The sequence below is a fragment of the Peromyscus californicus genome, unplaced genomic scaffold, assembly GCF_007827085.1.
Source record: "Peromyscus californicus insignis strain IS unplaced genomic scaffold, ASM782708v3 Scaffold_4__1_contigs__length_199733344, whole genome shotgun sequence".
Classification (NCBI taxonomy): domain Eukaryota; kingdom Metazoa; phylum Chordata; class Mammalia; order Rodentia; family Cricetidae; genus Peromyscus; species Peromyscus californicus.
Genome location: NW_026294562.1, coordinates 197,497,505 through 197,519,172, shown reverse-complemented (window position 1 = coordinate 197,519,172; position 21,668 = coordinate 197,497,505). Strand labels below are relative to the sequence as shown.

The following is a 21,668-nucleotide window of genomic DNA, read 5'->3' as shown; positions in this document are numbered from 1 at the left end:
CAGTCAGCAGTAGCATTAGGGTTAGTTCCACTTAGGAACTTGAAGGTTCTGTCAAGAATCTCAAGATGTAGCTTTCTTTAGGTGACATCTTAACAGGTAGGTTGGCATAGTGGGAGGTGGCCAGTCCTCTGCTGGGTGAGGGTACCCAAGATGGATTATTGGGCTGATAACCTTACTGGTGACCATTGGCAATTTTGGTTGTTTTGGGCTGAGAGCACTGAAGAGTAAACTCAGTGTCAGGGTCCGGTCCTAAAACATATAGCCAGAGGCCCCATGTTTACTCTGACTCCTATTTTTTGGTCAACAATACCAGTCAAGACATTTTTTTCCTGAAGATGATGGTATGCCTAATTATAAGTAATAGTCATCTTTGGGTTTAGCCCAGGAAGCCAGTGTCTCATATCACCATCCTCACACAATCTCATATCCCTCCACCTCATAAGGGGGTGTTCTATCTGAGGAGCAAGGGTAAACTAGTTATACCTCTTTAATTTTTCATAATTAGCCAAATGTTGCAACCCTCTGGTGTGTGCATAATCTTCTACTAGGTCACAGAGATTTATAGTCAGAGACAGAGTCAGGTAAGGGGAAGTGGCACTGGCTAAAATCTTGCCATCAGATATTTGGGTGAGTCTCCAGTCATAATACATTGGCATATGAGCACCTAAGTGGGGGAAAAAACATCAGCAGGAGAAAGACAAGAACTATGGGTCTTTTCCCTGCCTAGTTAATTATACCTTGGTAGGTCCCAGGGGCCTTACCACCCATTCCTTGGGTACATGTTCAGGTTTTGTCAGCTGTAGATGGTTCGGCTGAATCCAGTAAGGCCTGTCAGCTACTTTAACAGCAGTCGGTGTGGCCAAGATCACCTGGAACAGTCCAGTACACTTTCCTCCTAGCTGCTGGGCCATATATTTCTTGACCCAAACCCAGTCAATAGGTTGTATCTCTGGCTCATCTGGTGGGTGTCTCTCCTGGCAGGGTAGGTGGTCCTCTTTGACAGTCTCACCGATGTTGGGCAAGACTGCCTGGAGTGCCTGCAAGGATTTAAGAAGTTCTTGGTTAGTGATTCTCTTTCCAGGTGTTCTGATTCTAGTTTTGGAAAAATGTGGGGAAGCCTTCCAAACAAAATCTCAAAGGGAGTACATAAGGGGTGGAGTGAGCACTTAAGAGGGAAAATGGGAGAAGACTTACCCAGGTATCACCTGTCTCCACAATCAATTTGGTAAGAATGTCTTTTAAGGTTTCATTCACCCTCTCTATCTATCCTGAACTTTGAGGGTGATATATACAATGAAGTTTCCAATAGACTTAAGTTAGACCTCAGTAATATTGGCATCAGGCAATCCATCCTGTCCCAGAAACATATTTGTGAGCCTCAGTCTGGATCCAACCTGCCTCCTCTGAAATAAAAAGACCTGTAAGAGCTGTTGGCAATCTTCTCAGGTGGGTTTGTGGGTAGTAAAGATTGTACTTATAAAGAGAGGGTCCTCAGAGAAAGAAGGGTTCTGTTGTTTTCAATTATAAAGGTAGGTGGTAGAAAAAGGGAACATAAACCTTTGAGGTTTATGGGGTGCTTCCTCTTTAGTAGCCCAGGGCTATGTAGCTGGCACTGTCTTTTCCAAGGGAAGGAGTAAGGAAACCCTGAGGGCAGTAAGAGCAAACCAGACTGGGAGGAAAGTTGAGATGGAGGAGCCCTAGGCAATGAAAGTGCAAGGTCCTCTTGAGGTTTGAGAAGAATAAAGGGGAGAAATAAAAACATTTTCATCTTCCTCAATCCTCTTGAGGATGGGTGGTCAGGGCCCTGATTTATGGTGAGAATAGAATATGAGGTTTGGCACTTTTTCAGCCATGAAAGGAGAGTTTCTAAGAGATCAACCCAGTTACAAAATAAGGTATCTGATCAGGAGGACTCTTTAAGTAATAGGCACTGAGTTTATAACCCAGAGTCAAATCAATGGATCCTTGTGGAGGCCAATTTATACCAAAACTAGGCCATTCCACTTCAGAGTGTTCACAAGTGTGGCCCTTTTGGATGAAAAACCAAAATTCTTGGTTCTGGCCCTAAAGGTAGAAAAGTATACTAACACATATTCTAATAGAGTCAGACAAGAGCTCTGCTTCTGTCCCATATTTGACATAGAGGAACATAACACCAAAACCAAAGTGATACTGCAAAGGACAGTTAAAAAGACAGATGAGCTCACAAAAGACAACAACAGACCAAACATTACTTGGACGTCTCTGAGGAAACCCTGACCAGGCCAGTGTATAGCCATGCCCAGCCTGCTGCTCAGTTCCTGATGATGTACCCCAAAATCTGAAACTAATGCCTTTTAGGGGTTTGGAGGACCAGGGCAGAGGAATCTCTCTACAGAGCTCTCCCTGACCAACTGGCCTCCAGAAAATCAAAAGGCCCTAGGGCATGTACATTTTTCTCAAGGTGTAGGGATCTCGGTGGGACCTCCAAAACTGATGGACTGAATCTCGAACCCAAACCCTATAAGAGAATGAACACCAGATGGTAAAGCCTCAAGAGTTTTATTATCTGATGATATGGTGGCACTTACTACTTGGGAAAAGAAATACATGCTATTTGCAGAAAACATTAGTCCTTTTATATAAATATTGTTGCTGGGCAAGAAAGAGCAGGCAAGCAAATTACAAGGGGCCAAAAGAAAAGCAGTTAGCTTGAGCTATACCACATTTTTTTTAATTTGAAATAACAGACATGGCTGAAGCTGTGACCCAGTCTAAGCAACTTCCTATTGTTATCCCCCTTCCTGTGTGAGCCAGTCTGAAGGACTTTAGATGCTATCTCTTTTCCTATTATAGTACTTTCTTTACAACACACTGAACCTAGGTAAAGAACAAGGTAACCTTTGGGTTGATTTCCTTTCTTTTAGAGAAGACAGTTTTCTCCTAAGTCACATCAAAAGGAAACCTTATTCATTGTTGGTTTGTGGGGGTGGTGGTGGTGCAAATTAACACACTCAAATGGGAATCAGTCTGATGATTATTAAAAAAATTAAAGATAGAACTAAAGTAAGACCAACCTCTTTGACTCCTGGGCATATACCCAGAAAACACCTCACACCACTATAGAGATATTTTACACCCCATGGTTAATGCTGCTGTATTCACATTAGCAAAGAATTAGAATCAACCTAATTGCCTATCCATAATGAACAGACAAATAAAATGGTATTTTTCAAACGGAATACTAGTCAGCTGAAGAGAAAAGTGTAATAAAAATTTGCAGGAAAATAGATGGACTTATAATATGTATAATTTTGAGTGAAGTCATACAGTATCAGAGAAAAGATACCACATTTTTCCTCATATGGAGAATATAGCATTAATATATGTTTATGGAAACAACGTACATGTAGGCACAGCAGAATATGGAGAAAAGAGAATAAGAAGGTTTAAATATCAGGGTCTGAGGTAGGGTGGAATGTAGGTAATGAACACCATTTATGCAAAAGGATATAAAGCTAACTGCTTTTTCTAGTTTTAATTATATCACATGTTTTTTTGGTTCTCAAGGGTAAATAAGTACATCAAAATATACCAGATATTGAAACTATAAAATCAAATGTGAGGCTCCAGAGCTTGTTCCCAATGACTACTCTAATTGCACAAAAGTACGTTGAGTTGTACAGTCTTTGGGTCTGGTTAATTTCAGAGTGTGATTTTTGCTTGTTTGTTAGCAACATTTTTCATAATAAAGTTAAAAAAATAATTAGAAGCAGAAATTTAAAGGCTTCCAATGTTTCAAACTGTAACATTTCTACAAAAAAGGGGGGACATGACCACTGACCTGGGACAGATTAACTGTAGAATCAGCCATTTCTTTCTGTTTCTGTTCTTTGAGTTTCTCTTTCAGGAACAAATGAATAGATGGCTTGCTGACCTTTCATATTAAGGGGTCAAAAAGAAAGTGCAAAAATTAATACTGAAAGTTGTTAGAGAACAATATTAAACCACATGAAAAGACCAAAGCAATAGAATATGACCAGGTATCCAGACAATGATCCCAAATCCAGGAGAGCAAGGAACATTTAAGCTTGAAGAGAAAAAATCACAGTAAAACAATATTGTTGCACAAAGAAAAAAATTCTACCTTAAAATTAATGGAGACAAGAGTGCACTTGAAGAAAGTCATGAAATTAACACAGTTCATTTCACCAAAGTAGCACTGCAGATAATAAATTAGAGGCAAAACATACACAGGAGAATCAGAGGAATTATCCATGAGAATATTGGAAATAATAAATATCATGTGAAGAGTAGATAAATACAGGAGAAGTCGGAAGTAATCATCCATGGGCAAGACAGCAAATCACTAATTCTTAAACAAAAGAAAGAAAATTACTACCAATATAATCCAATCGGTAACAACATAAAAAAACAAAACCATAGGTAATAAAAACCTTAAGAAGAAGAACAACAACAACAAAAAATCTAGCGACTCTGGAAACCAATATGGAGAATCCTGAAAAAGTTCAAGAAATCTAGCACATAGACCAGCTGATACCATTTCTTGGCATATGCTCAAAGGACTTGACATCTTACTCCACAGAAAATTGTTTACCCATTTTCATTGTGCTCTAGTCACGATATCTATAAAAGGGAGACAACCTAAATGTCCTTCAACTGACAAATGGATAACGGAGATGTGGTACATATGACCTATTTATTATTGTTCAGGGATAAAGAAAATTGAAATCATGAGCTTTACAGGTAAATGGATAGACCTAGAAGAGGTTATATTGAATGGAGTAACCCCAACTAAGACAGACAGACACAGCATGTTCTCTCTCATATGAAGTTCCTAGCTCCAAATTTTCAGATGTGAGTATACAACCTGGAATGACTGCAGTGATCAGAAAAGTAAAAACAGACCACTTTACAAGTGATCTAAAGGGGGAAATGGAAAACCAGGAAAAGAGATTTAATTATGGAGAAAAGACAGACAAAACACAGAAGGAGGATGTCTAAATAGTCATAAGAAATCATACTATTATCCATCCAACAAATATGCCTATAGTGTGTGTGTGACACACACACACACACACACACATATATATATATATATATATATATATATATATATATAAATATATATGCCCATACAAATACATTTAGAGTGTAATTAAAACATCCCCATTTGGGCTGATGATGATCCTCACAAGAGCAATAGATTTTCTAACAAAACCACCCACACAAGGCATGAGAAGCCTGTTTTTTTTTTAATTTATTATAATTTATTTTGCAATACAATTCAGTTCTACATATCAGCCACGGATTCCCTTGTTCTCCCCCCTCCCGTCCCCCTCACCTTCCCCCCAACACCCCCCCCCATTCCCATCTCCTCCAGGGCAAAGCCTTCCCCACAGACTGAGGTCAACCTGGTAGACTCAGTCCAGGTAGGTCTAGTTCCCGCCTCCCAGGCCTAGCCAAACAATCCTGCATAGGCCCCAGGTTTCAAACAGCCAACTCATGCAATGAGCACAAGATCTGGTCCCACTGCCTGGATGCCTCCCAAACAGATCAAGCCAATCAACTGTCTCACCCATTCAGAGGGCCTGATCCAGTGGGGACCCCTCAGCCATTGGTTCATAGTTCATGTATTTCCATGTCCCTGTGCTTTATCCAACCTTGGTCTCAACAATTCTCGCTCATATAAACCCTCCTCATTCTCGCTAATTGGACTCCCAGAGATCCACCCGGGGCCTAGTCATGGATCTCTGCATCCAGATCCCTCAGTAGTTGGATGAGGTGAGAAGCCTGTTTTGAAGTTGTTTGTCACAGCTGTCCAAGAGCCACGCAAAACACAGGCTACTGCTATTGTCCATGCTTGCTTCCCAGAGGTAGAAGGTGAATTCCTATTGTTGAAGAAGCCTACACTTTACTCGTAGAACCCAGAGGATGCAAGATGGATATGACCTTAAAGCCTCCTCCTTGGGGACCAGTTTTCATGGTACCAGAAGGCAACATTCAAGCTTCCAAGGAGGGAGCCAACCAACAGTCCTACCCAGCTATGACACCTTATGAACCACAACAATGATCTGCACAGCATGATAGCCCTAAGGGTGCAAGAGTGGCACACAGACCTTGGTGGTAACCACAGCTTCTAATTGGATTAAGACACTGTCAACAAGAGGGAAATTATGCCTGGTATTGGAAACTTAGCCTGTTTCCCAAGGGTTAATGAAGTCGAGGATCCTGGAGAGGAACCTACAATCATTACTTTACTAAATCAGCATAATCCCTAACTGCAATCTAAATATTTATCCTTATTCCCACAGAAAAATGTAGTTCTCACCCCTCATCAATAAAAATAATTTATGCAATACATGGACATTGTTACAGAAAACAACAATCAGTCAGAATGTAGAGTTGTAGCCGGGCGTGGTGGCGCACGCCTTTAATCCCAGCACTCGGGAGGCAGAGCCAGGCGGATCTCTGTGAGTTCGAGGCCAGCCTGGGCTACCAAGTGAGTCCCAGGAAAGGCGCAAAGCTGCACAGAGAAACCCTGTCTCGAAAAACCAAAAAAAAAAAAAAAAAAAGAATGTAGAGTTGTGATGCTCAGTCCCCACTGACACATAAGCAACACAACTCCTTTACCTCAGGCTCAGGGATTACTGGGAAAGGGGCAGAAATACTGCAAAAGCCAGAGGAACCAGACATTTACTGTGAGATTGCGTTCCCTAGAAATGTCAGAGAAGCTACATGCATGAAATCATACAAACATGCTGATTAAACATGAACGGAACAAGAACACCACCAAGACACTTGCTAATATGGAAGGAGGAAAGCTTACTAGGCCTCAACCCTAGTCAAACACTAAGGAATTCTGAGAGCTGGAAAAACTCCCCAGAGAAAAAGGCACCATATGGTTATCCAATACCAAATGTCCATCCCTGAAAACATAAAGACTGATTAGTTTGTATTTTTATGTTTAGCATACACACAAACATACAAAAACAATGGAATAGTTATTAATAAATAATAAATGTAGATGAAATTCTAAACGGTCTTATTAAATAAGAAACACAGAGCCAAATACAGAGTTAAAAGCCCAAGAGATCAGAGCACTAGCGAAGCCTTTAGCTTACCAGTCGCTGCCGTCCTTCCCTAGAGGGACCTTCTCCTGTGTGACCCGTCTTTTTATTGCCTTTCTGTTCTGCCTTCTCATTGGCTCTAAACCCAACCACATGATTTCCTCACCACTGCCTGTCTATACAGACCTCCAGGTCTCTATGATTCATACTAGGATTAAAGGTTAGGGTCACCGCTTGGCTGTGTACTTGACTATGCAGAGACTGTGCCTGCCATGTGATCAGATTAAGGGCGTGTGCCACCACTGCTGGACTTCTGCTAAATGGCTTGCTTTTAGCTCTGATCCCCAGACAACTTTATTTATTAACATACAAATAAAATCACATTTCAGCACAAATAAAATATCACCATATTTCCCCCTTCTAATAAAAAGAAAAAAGGAAAAAAGTTATAACTAATATAAGAAAAACTATATACAATAAGTACAATAGCTATATATAATATATATAAGCAATAAATACCTAAACAATGTCTAGTCCATTTGCATTTGACAAACTCAGAGAAAATATTCCATTATCTATCCTATTTTGGTAAGTCTAAAATGTACCTGATTCACTTTCTATCCTAACTTATATTACTAACAGAGAACTCTTATAATGTCTTTCAAATTTATATACTTACACCTCTTTAGTGAGTTTCTTTTCTGAAATTCTTAACAAGGAAAACTGTAACTATCTAATCTTTAACTATAACTATATCTAATCTTCAACTCCCTCAGAGACCCAAGAAGGAAATAATATTACTAAAAAAACAGGAAGTGCATGAAAGGGGCTTCCAAAAAATTTTGAGTTGACAGAAACAGACAGCTGCCTGGACAGTCACCCGAGATTTCTCCGCAACGTTGGGGCATCATCTTCAGGCTATAGGCTTAGCATATCTGACAGATTTATTTGTGAAGTAGGATGTACACAAGGCCTACAGTTCGACCTCACATTTGGTGAGAGTAGTCCATGTACCAGAAACACCTGAATTCCACTAGTGTCCTGTCATGATTCAGGGTTTTAAATTCTGGAAATTGTTGATGTTTTTTGAATTAAGCTGTCCATTCTTCTTGGCTTGTGGGTGGCTTCATCTCAGCATCCTGTTCTTGTCTGCATCCCATTCTTCTTGGCTTGTGGGTGGCTTCATCTCTTTTATTAAATGCTAGTCTACCATTGAGAGGTTAGACTCCGTGAGCTTAGTTAACTCTTTCAAGAATAACTGTTTCAGCTGCTGTTCCACTGTACATCAGAAGCCACTGGTCCACTGTCAGTTCAGCTGTCTTCGAAGAAAGGGGCACTGTACCTTTTCTGGATTGCAGAGGCCACTTCAGGGATGGTGCCATATAGTCCTGGCCTTAGAAGATACCTGTTGTTAAAGCCACAACCACACTTGTCTTGGCAAGAATCGATAGTCCTTTGTTTCGTGTCCTGTCCGTCCATTTTGTCCTGTTTGTCAGCAGTCGATTCGAGGATACTTTGTTGTCCAGTGGCTAACTTTTGCCACATTGAAAGTCAATTCATATGCAGTGACAGAAAATCAAGGCAAAAGCTTAAGACAAGGAATGGATACCTGTCACCAACCCTGACTGCCTGGTTAAGGACATGAAGATCAAGTCCCTGGAGGAGATCTACCTGTTCTCCCTGCCCATTAAAGAATCTGAGATTATTGACTTTTTCCGGGGGACATCCCTAAATGATAAGGTTCTAAAGGTCATGCCAGTGCAGAAGCACATTCAGGCTAGGTAGAGGACCAGGTTCAAGGCTTTTGTCATTATTGGGGACTACATTGGTCATGTGGATCCTGGTGTTAAATGCTCCATGGAGGTAGCCACTGCCATCTGAGGGGACATCATCTTGGCCAAGTTTTCCATTGTCCCTGTATGGCTAGGCTACTGGGGGAACAAGATTGGCAAGCTCCATACTGTTCCATAAAAAAGTGACAGGCAGCTGTGGCTCTGTGTTGGTGCTTCTCATCCCTGCCCCCAGAGGCACAAGAACTGTCTCTGCTCCTGGGCCCAAGAAGCTTCTGATGATGGCTAGTATTGATGAATGCTGCACATGAGCCAGGGTTTTCACTGCTACCCTGGGCAACGTTGCCGAGGTCACCTTTGACACCATCTCCAAGACCTATATATCTACCTGACCCTTACCATTAGAAAGAGACTGTTTCCATCAAATCTCCTTATCAAGAATTCACTGACCATCTTATGAAAACCCAGACCAGTCTCTGTTCAGAAGAACCAGGCTCCAGTTGTGACCACCATATAAGGATTTTAATATAAGAAAAATAAAGTGAATTAAGTCTGTTAATACACACACACACACACACACACACACACACACACACACACACACACACACACAAAGCACTAAGCACTATTAGCAAATGATAAATTAGTCCATTAGATAGAAAGTTGTGATCAACATGGGTGCATGTTACAAAACCCAGAATGCAGACATCTACAGCAGACAGAAAACAGAAATATACGTAAAACATGTGAAAACTGTCACATTGCTTCATTTTCTTTGCAAACATAAGAAGACAATCAAGAAGGAGTCTGTCTTCTTTAAGACTCCAAGCAATTCCTATCACTATTCTAATGCATGTTTTACAGAAAAGAATCCTAAAAATACCAAAGACCAGCAAAGAGCTGGAAAATACTAAGAGGATTAGCCTAGAGGTGATCTCACAGTATATTACAATTACAGCAATGGAAACCACTTGGAATTGTCATGACCACAGACAATGGCAGATATCCATGGGAAGACAGTATAGACGGAGTTTAAGAGGCTGTAATATATAGTTCCTGATTCTTATCAAAACTCTGTTGGCATTACTTTCAGGAATGGAGACATTAACACTAAAAGGTAGAAAATGTGCTAGTATACCAAAGCTCCATAATTCTGGTAACAATATATAAACGTAGAGGTATTAATTTTCATCATTTTATAATACATTAAAATCATAGACATGAAAACCAATTAATATGGAATAAAGACATGATCAGTGATGTGAATGAATAAGGACAGCATCACTCACATGCATAGTCGAATAAAATTTTATTTGACTCCATTATCAATTATTCTGTAGAAAATCTTCTCATGCCTACATGAGGATAATCTTGAGGAATTTTTTCTCAGTAGGAGTCTCCAGAATTATTTCTAGTGAAACAGACTGTGGCAAAACTGATTTCATGTCCCACTTGTATATTCACTTGATCCCTTGCCACCCTTCACTAATCTCTACACCATATCTGGATCCTTAGCCACTGTCTCCTCCTTCTCCATCTCCCAGGCCTCTTTGGTCTGCTCCACTGGTAACCAGGGCGGGCTGATCAGTGAGCCCTGCATATAAGAAAGAGATACTTCAGAAAACACCTAGATTTTTAAAACAGTACTGTGTACAGTAAAGAGAAAACAAAACACAGGATTATACAAGTGTTTCCCCAATTGTCATGCAGGGTCAGAATACTGAAAATATTTAAAAAGCATTTTCAATTAGTGTAACTTGAATCCCATTTCCAATCACAGATCAGTCAAATCTCAGGGGCAGAAATGGAACTGAATTATTGGAATGTATATATTATACACAAATGAGGTTCTGAATTTATCATGGACCCAATATGATGAAGCCCTACACCTCACAAATGGACACACAGAAAGAAGAGAGAACATTTCATGTAGATTTTCTGTTCCTCTGAGAATTTCACTTTACTCTGTGAGATATGAGAATCATTCACACAAAGCTCATACATTTGCACAATAATCTGCCAAGAAACTCTGAGGAGGAGCAAGGGAGACTGCAGGCAAACTGTTCTCACCCACAGACACCAGACTGCTCTAATTCTGTAACATCCAGTCTCTGTACAAAGCCCTCAGGGCAGGATTCAGGCATTGCCCCTCCTCCTGGGAGAAGTCCACAGTCACACCACTGGCTGTCAATAGACCACAATCGAAAAAGACAATGGTTTGAACAGTTGTGTTGATGCAAACCTCCAGAGACAGAGGTGGGTGGAGCTCTGTTAGTTTCAGTCCAACTGGTCTACATTGTGAGTTCTCGACCAGACAGAGGCACACTGTGAGATCACATCTCAGATGAAGGAAGCACAAGAACCAGAAAATAACAATTGGGTCATATGTTCATGCACAGAGTACTTTTCTTGAACCAAGAAGACAAAAGACTATTGCAAACATTTTTCTGATATAGATGAGTGGTTGTAATTATTCAAAAGATACATTCTAACAATATCCTATACTAAAACGCCTTTTTTTTTTTTCTTTTTTGGTTTTTTCAAGACAGCGGTTCTTTGTGTGGCCCTTGCTGTCCTGAAACTTGCTCAGTAGGCCAGGCTGGCATTGAACTCAGTGATCCACCTGGCTGTGCCTCCCTAGTGCTGGGATGAAGGGCATGTGACACCACCACCTGGCTTATAATGTCTTTTCTAACTGTGAAAATAGTGTGACCTGATACCCTTAAACAGCATAACGTAATTTCCAAACTCCAGGTGCAACATTCAGAACTTGGGCACAAGAAGATACATTTTGGTTTCTGTTTGTTTGTTTATGAGACAGGGTCTCATAATATAGCTATGGATGTCCTGGAACTAACTATGTAAACCAGGCTGGTCTCAAAGTTACATCTGCCTGCCTCTGCCTGAGTTCTGGTATTCAAAGCCTGTGCCACCAAGCCTGAAAAGGACACTTTTCAGAATGCTGTATCTACATTAGAGAGTGCATATGTCTAAGATGAAAAATTAGTGATGGATAAAATGTTTACTTTTAAATGTTAATGTTTACAACCATACCTGCGGAGCTCGCAAAATAATATTTTTCTCAGAATCAATCAAATCTGCACGCATTCCTTTCATGATTAATATCTAAAAGCTCTCCAGGGATGCCAATTCCCCAGGTCCAGATGCCATTCTTTTGAATGGGTGAGTGGTTTAACACGGAAGTTAGAGTGTTGAATGTGAATTTCAAGAGCTCTTTTCTATCCATCATAGCAAAGAGAAACACGTTTGCAAATAACAAATAAATTCAAATATTCTACTAGAGAATTCTTATAAGAATATTTTGCTCCAAAAATAGAGAGGGGAAAAAAAGACTATTTTGGCAACCAGAAAAATCAATGAAAAAGAATTTGGATTAGTCCAGTTCATATGATCTAAAATTTACCGACAAGGGAAAGACATTTACAGCAGAATTTCGAAGCCGGCTTCCTTATGAACAGCAGAGAAACTGCTCGCACCCCCGGTCCCTTCCCTCCCGTGTCCCAGACCCGCAGCTCCTCTGACCTGGGAGGTTCCAGGGCCGCCGGGCTGCGGTTCCCGCCACTGCGCTGCTGACTGGTGACTTTCCCAGGCCGCCCCGCGCGGCGACTGCGGATCCGGGGAGGTTTTGTGTCCCCGCGACACCCCGCCGTGTCCTCCGCTCCCAGGTCTGCACCACCAGATTCCTCACCGTGCAGGACCTGGTGCAATGACAGAGAACAGGAACTTGTTTTGGTTCCTCAGCCCAACTAACCCGGCCTTAGTAACGCGACCTACGGGTTTCCGTTACGTCACTCTGTTAACCCCTCCCACTCACGTACTTCCTCTACACCTTTCCAATGGCCAACAATCTCCTCCAAATGATGTTTCCGGTTGTGTGTCCCCGCCTCTGTGAGCCCGGTCTCTCCCACTCTGTCTCAGGCTGCCTTCCACACAGCTCCAGCTGTCAGGCTGCCCTGGACCCGCTCTGCACAGCCTCCCCACATGCTCGCTGCCAGCCTAGACCAGAACTGGATCTAGTTGGATGATGCACCCGTGTATCTGACCATCTTATCCTGAGTTTTGACCACTTCGGTTTGAAATTGTTCAGTCTAACGCCTCATTTTGGGATTCCAGTGTCCTGTCCTATAAACTCAGAAAGAGACAACAATCCCCTTAAATCCTGATGCTAGCTCACATACCCCAAACACTAACATGAAATATTGCTGCCCCAAATCACCATTTCCCTGCCTGTGTCCCCTAGGGAGAACAAAATAGATTAAATATAAGAAACAGAACACACACACACACACACACACACACACACACACACACACACCTAGGTTTTTTTTTTTTTTTTTTTTTTTTTGGTTTTTCGAAACAGGGTTTCTCTGTGTAGCTTTGCGCCTTTCCTGGAACTCACTTGGTAGCCCAGGCTGGCCTCGAACTCACAGAGATCCGCCTGGCTCTGCCTCCCGAGTGCTGGGATTAAAGGCGTGCGCCACCACCGCCTGGCCACACCTAGGTTTTATATCCTGTTAGGCACACCCTCCTCTACAGACAAATCCCTCACACATAACTAGGTGTCAAGACCAGCCGGGCATTCCCTACCTGCATTACATAAAGAGTGTCGTACACACTTTAGTTCTCTGATTCTGCTAGGTATGCTTTTCCTATAGTGAAAGCCCAGCATATACATACAAGTCTACATATCGGGTCCTGGGACATAACCCTTCCCCTACAACCAAAGCCCACATATAATACCCAATTATGTGATACATCCTGCTACATATACCCTCCCCTACAACCATATCCCCATATTCACACAAGGCAAGTGTCTGGTTCTTCTATTTATCTCTTCTCTTCAAACCAAATCTCCAAATGCACATATACGGTTAGTTGTCAGGTCCTGCATGGTATCCCCTTCCCTACAGCCAAAGACCTACTATCACATGATAGGCTAGGTGTTGAGTCCTACTGTGCATCCCCTTGCCTACAAATACAGCCTATCACACAGCTATGTTTCAGGTCTTACTTGGTACAAACTTCCCTACAACACAATCTACACATACATGCTCTCACACACATACATACACACAAGCATGCATGCATGGAAAGTGTCAGAACCTGCAAGATACCTCTCCCCATGCCAGTACAGTTACACACACACACACACACATACACACACACACGCACACACACACACACACACACACACACAGGGACAGGTGTCCAGTTATATTACATATCCCCTCCCTTATAGCTGAAGCCCCACACTCAGGTCTATGTTTCAGATCCTGCTAGGCATCCTCTTCCTTAAACAGACCATACACACAGGACTAGGTATCAGGTCCTGATAGGTACCTCCTCCAATTCAAAGGCTCAATACACAAACATAGATCAGTACTGCTAGGTACCCCCACCCCAGTGACAAAATACTCAGTACACACACACACACACACACACACACACACACACACACACACACGTGTGGGTGCACAAGTCTAAGCCCTACAACTAAACCATCACGAATACATGCATGGCTATGTGTCTGGCTCTTCATGTTAATTCCTCCCTGCAGGCAAAACTCCCTGAAATGGGGTTATTTGTGTGGTCTGCTAGTTGCAAACTCACCCCAACTCCTAATCCCCCAACACACAGCTAGATGTCAATTCCTACATGGTATCCTCCTCTATAACCAAAGTCCCACACAGGAATCTAGATGCAGTTCCTTCTAGATGTCCTCTCCTGTCACCAAAGCCTCTCATACTCATACACAGCTGTGTCTGGATCTACCATGTATTTCCTCCCACTCATCCAAATCCCCACAAACACATAAAGAGTTAGGTTTCAGCTCTTGCTAAATACTCTCTCACCTACTACGAGAGTCCCACTTACACATACAGATCAAGATATCCAGTCATGCTAGGTACCTCCTCCTTGCTTATCTGTTCCTCCATGTTTTATACTCACATTCAAAGAACGTGAGTTAAAAACAGAAGATGTGAAGAACTTGCAGCATTTGCATTTTTGGATCTGGGCTCATTCATTCAATATAATCTTTTCCTAATCCATCCATTTACCTTTGGATGGATCACTAACAAAGAGGGTTAATATACTGAGCATCTGAAACTAGGTTTGTGATTTTGCAGTTGGTGACCAGTTACAGGGCCCGTTTTATTGATTAATGATGTGGAGATCGCAGCCCATTGTGTTTGACTCCACCCCCTCAAGTTGTTCCTGAGTCCTGTAAGTAAACTGAGCAAGCCGAAAATAGCAAGCTAGTAGCCAGATTTGCTCCATGTTTTCTGCCTCAGTTCCTGCCCCAACTTACCTAAATGACAGACTTTGATTGGGACATGTAAGCCAAATAATCTTTCTTCCCATATTGATTTTTGACATGATGTCTATCAGCAATAGAATATATACTAGGGCAATATCCCAAAACTGGCCTCAATCTTACAATCTTACTGCGTCCACCTCCTGAGTGTGGGGATAGAGGTATGTACTACAACACTAAATAGATAAATAGAAGTTTAAAGATGAGATAGATGTCATGGAGAAAAATTAGTCAATGTCTAGGCAAATAGAATTCCAGGTTCAGGATATTATTAATGAAGTTGTTCAGAGAAAGTATCTTAAAGAAAATGGGCTTGAGACATTTTAGAGAATCAGAGTAGAAAACAAGAAATATGGCACTTGAAGAATACAGACCCAGGAGAGGAATTTGACTTTATTTTTACTGTATTGAGAAGCCAAGTTTTCTATTTGCCAACAAGACAAAGATCCACACTACATGTAGCTAGATGTCAGGTACTGTTACATAACCCCTCGTCCACAAGTATACACACACACACACACACACACACACACACACACACACACACACACTAGTGCAGCTAGGTGGCAGGTCCTGTTAGATTTCCAATTTCCTTAGAGTCAAAGCCTTCCAAACACCAAACAGTGTCAGCTTCTGTTAGGTCCTCCCTTCCCTACAGCCAATATTTCTCTTACACAGATAGGTATCATGTCCTCCTAGAGATCCACTGACATACAGTAAAGTCCCACACCCAGGGCTGAGTGTCATTTCCTGCTAGGAACTCCCTCACCTGTAGGCAAACACCCCCAACACAGCTTCTTTATTCATACAAGTGTCAGGTTCTGGTATTTATCTCTACCATTTCAACTAAAGTTCCATATACACAAACATGGTTAGGTTTTAGGAACTGCTTTGCACCACATCCCATACAGCAAAACACCAGATCCACACATATAAACATACAAACACACAAATGCATGCACACACATGCACATATGCAACGATTATGCAAGTAGGCCCCTAAGAACCCTCACCAGGCTGTGAGGTCCCACTAGTTTTCCCCTAGCTTTTGGATAGATAGAGCTTTGGATTTAGGGGAAGGGTACCTCGTAGGACCTGGTACCTACCTCTGGGTGTGTGGCATTGCTTTAGAAGAGAGGATTCCGATATTACCCACAATTCCCTTTTCTTTCTCTCTCCTCCAGCCGAGCAAGATGCCCAAGGGAAAGAAGGCCAAGGGGAAGAAGGTGGCCCCGGCCCCCGCCGTCGTGAAGAAACAGGAGGCCAAAAAGGTGGTGAATCCTTTGTTTGAGAAAAGGCCTAAGAACTTCGGCATTGGGCAGGACATCCAGCCCAAAAGAGACCTCACACGCTTCGTCAAATGGCCCCGCTTCATTCGGCTGCAGCGGCAAAGAGCCATCCTCTACAAGCGGCTCAAAGTCCCTCCTGCCATTAACCAGTTCACACAGGCCCTGGACCGGCAAACAGCTACCCAGCTGCTCAAGCTTGCTCACAAGTACAGGCCAGAGACAAAGCAGGAGAAGAAGCAAAGGCTGCTGGCCTGTGCTGAGAAGAAAGCCGCTGGCAAAGGGGACGTCCCAACTAAGAGACCACCTGTCCTCCGAGCGGGGGTCAATACAGTCACCACCTTGGTGGAGAACAAGAAGGCTCAGCTGGTGGTGATTGCCCACGATGTAGACCCCATTGAGCTGGTGGTCTTCCTGCCTGCCCTGTGTCGAAAGATGGGGGTCCCCTACTGCATCATCAAGGGAAAGGCCAGGCTGGGGCGGCTGGTCCACAGGAAGACATGCACCACTGTTGCCTTCACACAGGTTAACTCGGAAGACAAGGGTGCTCTGGCTAAGCTGGTGGAAGCTATTAGGACCAATTACAACGACAAATATGATGAGATCCACCGCCACTGGGGAGGCAACGTCCTGGGTCCTAAATCTGTGGCTCGGATTGCCAAGCTGGAAAAGGCAAAGGCCAAAGAACTCGTCACTAAATTGGGTTAAATGTACACTGCTAAGTTTTCTGTACATAAATATAATTACAAACTTAAAAAAAAAAAAGAAGAGAGGATTCCTAGCAGGACCTGACAAGTAGTCATGTTTGTGTATATGGCCTTGGCTGTAAGGGTGGGACTACATTGCTACCCCTGACACCTAGCCCTGTGTGGAGAGCTAAGGGTGTAAAAGAGTAAGAAGTCCATCAGGACCTGACACCTAATTTTGTGTGTATGAAGGGCAGTGCTTTAGATATGTTGATGTGATACCTAGCAGATCTTGAAACCTATCCTACAGCCAAAGCCCCTCGATATCAGGTCCTGCTGGACAGACCCTCCCTTATAGGAAAAGCCAAACCTACACAAATTTCAGAACTTGCTAGATATACCTCCCTATAGTCAAATGACCCAGGACATGACTAGAGTATCATGTCTTCCTCAGCATCACCTCCCCTAGAGCAAAGCTTCAAATACACATTCATGGCTAGTTATCACTTCATGTTAGGTACCTCATTCCCTACAGCCAATGCTGCACATATACACAAGGATGGTGTTAGGTCATGCTGACTATTTCCTGCCTTACATTCAAAGCTCTCTCTCTCTCTCTCTCTCTCTCTCTCTCTCTCTCTCTCTCTCTCTCTCTCACACACACACACACACACACACACACACACACACACACACACTCTATTTTCAGGTCCTGTTAGGTAACACCTCCCCTCAAGCCAATCCTTTATACACATATACAACTATGTGTCTATTACTTCTAGACATTTCCTGCCCCACAGCAAAATACCCACATACACACACAGGGCTAGGTACAAGCTCCCTAGGAGGGTCTCAGGAACTAGGAGAACCTGATATCTAGCTGTGTAAGAGGGATATACATAGGGCCAAAGAACATAAAAAAACATGTGTCAAGTACTGTTGGTATCCCCTCCCCTCTCTGTTCCTCCATATTTTATACTCACTTCAGAAGTTTGGGAGACAGAAACGGCTGATGGAGAGTACTCCTGGCATTTGGCTTTCTGGATTTGGGTTCTCTCACTCAATATAATATTTTCCACATCCATCCATTTACACAGAGAGATGCCTCAAAAATAAAGAGGGTTATTGTGCTGAGTGTCTGAAACTAGGACGGTGATTTTGCAGTTGAATGCAGGTTACAGCACCCATTTCTTTATTCATGCCTAATGTGGGAGATGCAGGCCCACTGTGGGGGGTTCCACCCCTGGAAGTTGTTCCTGAACTGTGTAAGAAAGCACATTGAGGCTGTCATGAAGAGCAAGCCAGTAAACAGCTGTCCTGTGCATCTGCTAGAGTTCCTATAATACCATCCCTAATGATGAAGTTTGAACAGGACATAGGAACCAAATAAACTCTTTCTACCACATTGGGTTTTATCAGGATATGTCTATCATCAATATAAAGTATACTAGAACAGTATCCTAGGACTGGCCTCAATTTGGAATCCTCCAACCTCCACCTACTGAGTACTGGCTCTAAGTATGTAATATATACCTATATAAACAAATACAAGTTTTAAGGTTTGATTGATGTCATGGGGAAGACAAATCAAGGCCCAGGAAAATGCAAGGTTAATTATAATGAAGTTAATCAAAGAAAATACCTTAAGCAGATAGATTTGAGGAATCTTGCTGAATGAGGGTAGACACACAAAAAAAGTGCCCAATGATGTATACAGAGCTAGGGGAGGAATCTGAGGTTTTTTTTTAATATGTTGAGCACCCATAAGAGGATAAAAACAGAAGAATGAAATCTTCTGACTTGAGATAGTTAATCATGGTACATATAAGATGCAATAGTGATTGTAGAAACCTCAGTTTAAGAGGCTGTAAGAACTCGGGTAACATCATGGATGATTTATCACCTAGTCCTATTTGAAAACCTTGATGAATATATATATATATATCCACTATGTTGTGTGCAACATGGTTCACAATGTCAGAATATATGTTAACACATAGTAACTAGCACCACAACCATTGTAATACATATAACCTGGCTCATGAGATCAGAGGATGTGGGACATTCTGAACCCTGCCCCAGCACACATTCCATCACAATTCCTGAAGCCTAGTTTGTGAGGTCAGAAGGGATACTACTCTAGCTCATCCAGCATCATTCAGCTATCCCACCTACAAACCAGCACCATGTGTTTCACACCTGAGCTCAAGGAGAATACAGACAAATTAAGCACAACCAAACTAGGAACACCAAGCACCAATTCAAACACTCCCTGAACACAAAGGTATCAGAACCACTTAACCAAAAAACTAAATCCAGATGAGCAAGCCCCATGACAAAAAAGGAAGTAACATGAAAAACCAAAGTCAACATAACAACACCCAAGATGACCAACCCCATAGTAGTGGTCAAATTTAAGGCTAGGTAACAAGGAAGGCCCAAGGGTGGACACATGGATCTCCCTGGGAAGGGGAAAAAAGAGAGATCTCCTGGATGGACTGGAGGCAGGTTGGGATGGGAACTTGAGGGATCTGGTTGGGAGGTGGATGGAGAAAGAGTGTACTGAAAGAGATGATTAGAAAGAGGGGGACCATTTGAGTATCAGGTAGAAACCTTATGCAAGGGAAACTCCCAAAAATCTACAAGAATGAACCCAGTGAAGTGTTCTAGCTATAGTGGATACAAAATCTGAATTGGTCATCTCCTGTTATCAGATTGGCGGCTATCCCAATTGTCATCAGAGAGCCTTCATCCAGTAACTGATGGAACCAGATGCAGAGACCCAAAGCCAAGCATTGTTCTGAGCTCAGGAAATCCTGCTGAAGAGAGGGAGGAAGGATCATAGGAGCCATAGGGGTCAAGGACATCACAAGAAAACCCACAGAAACAACTAACCTGGCTCATAGGAACTCACAGAGAGCCTGCATGGGAGTGACCCTGACCCTTTACATATGTGACAGTTGTGTAGCTTGGTCTACTTGTGGGACTCCTAACAATGGGAACAGGGGCTGTCCTTAACGCTTTGGCTGGCTCTAGGGAACCTATTCCTCACACTGGATTGACTTGCCCAGCCTTAATACAAGGGGAACTGTTTAAGCTTACCTCATTTTGATAAACCATGCTTTGTTGATAACCATGGGAGGCCTACCTGTTTCTGAACAGACCCAGAGGAGGAGGGACTGATGAGGTGGTCAGAGGGGAGAAGAGAGGAAATGGGAGGAGGGGAGGGAGGGAAATGGAGATATGAATGTAAAACAAATAAATTAATTAAAATAAAAAAGAATGATTGTCAATATGTTCAGATAAATGCATCAATGAATTTATTGTGGTACAAATCATTCTGAGGTACAAACAATTTTCTGAATCAATTCAGAAAACAAATGCAAAGTGAAATGAAAGCAGGAAGAAATTTAAGATATGAAAATAGAGCTTAATAGAAAGACATAAGTACTAGAGAATAAAGCTATCATAGAAATGAAAAATAAATAAGTCTAACTAAAAGCAAAGTGGAAAGTCTTGAAAGATAGAATGGTATGCATGGAAAACACAGCTAGAAGACAAGAAGCTTTCCTGACACAATTTGGAAAATGTGTTCAGTAAAAAGCATAGAAGAAAATTTTCACACCCAGGGGGTGTCCAGCATTTCCTGATATATAGCTATATATGTGGAACAGAGGTAATGATGATCATGTTAAAAAGAAAACTGTGTGTGTGCGTGTGTGTGTGTGTGTGTGTGTGTGTGTGTGTGTGTGTGTGTGTGTGTCTGTATCTGTGTCTGTGAGTGGTTGTAGTGATGGATTAGAGAGTGTGCAGCAGTACATTCATCTGCTGTGAATGTGAAGTGAAGACCTGCTGTATTTTTGAAGTTTATCTTAGATGACAGAAGTGAATGTGGGGTGATTGATTGGGTGTTCAGTGGGGCCTGATTCAAGCAGTACATCTTGGGCTTGAGAAGCAAGGAAATGGACTGTAGCAAAGCCAGATATAGAAATTTCTGTAGGGGATATGGGCCAGCAAGGCCTGAGACTTAAAAGTTCATGTGTCCCTCCCCATCCCTTGAAAATACCCACATACAATGCTAGGTTTGTTACAGCCATATGTAAACCTGTACCTACAATATCACATACACTAAGTCATAAGTCTCTGCTGCATACCACTCTGCTTCCCAACACACAGTGCTCAGTATAATGCCAATTGAACAATTCCTAACTCATGAAGGTAGGTAACACTGAGATAAGATGAGGTCTGTAGGTGAACAAGAAAACATGGCTACTACTCTGGGAATATATTGGTACCATTGATACTTTTTGTGGGACATGGGATTCACTGTGGAAGCTGAGTATGAGCACTTTTGAAAATCTGGTAGGATATCCTAGGTGTCAGGGACTATGTCAAGGAATGACTGATGTGCCTTTGGTAGAAAAAGACTGCCCAAGAGTAAAGCCCCAATGAGAAAGGCATGCTATTCTGTACTCCTTTCCTGTTCTCACTTAGCAGCT

The 21,668-nt window shown here is 42.2% G+C and overlaps 2 protein-coding genes and 1 long non-coding RNA gene across 3 annotated transcripts in view; 1 reads left to right on the top strand and 2 right to left on the bottom strand.

Annotated features, from left to right (window-relative positions):
- The window catches only part of LOC128124621 (zinc finger protein 54-like), a 62,466-nt gene that overhangs the window by 8,966 nt on the left and 31,832 nt on the right, over nt 1-21,668 (bottom strand). Inside the window, exon 3 of the mRNA XM_052761118.1 lies at nt 738-1,037. Within this exon, the coding sequence (XP_052617078.1) occupies nt 738-1,037 (300 nt within the window). The remainder of the gene's footprint in view (nt 1-737; nt 1,038-21,668) is intronic.
- LOC128124626 (uncharacterized) lies at nt 10,153-12,397 on the bottom strand. Its single transcript, XR_008222907.1, has 2 exons — nt 10,931-12,397; nt 10,153-10,454 (listed from the first exon to the last, which is right to left on the bottom strand). It is a non-coding gene; the product is annotated as an uncharacterized LOC128124626 (long non-coding RNA).
- On the top strand, nt 16,355-17,206 carry LOC128124624 (60S ribosomal protein L7a-like). Its single transcript, XM_052761123.1, has one exon. It carries the CDS (start codon nt 16,391-16,393, stop codon nt 17,189-17,191), a length of 801 nt encoding a protein of 266 aa, XP_052617083.1. The 5' UTR covers nt 16,355-16,390; the 3' UTR covers nt 17,192-17,206.

Coding starts and splice junctions, on each gene's coding strand:
- LOC128124624 (XM_052761123.1), top strand. CDS start 16,391: ATGCCCAAGGGAAAGAAGGCCAAGGGGAAGAAGGTGGCCCCGGCCCCC.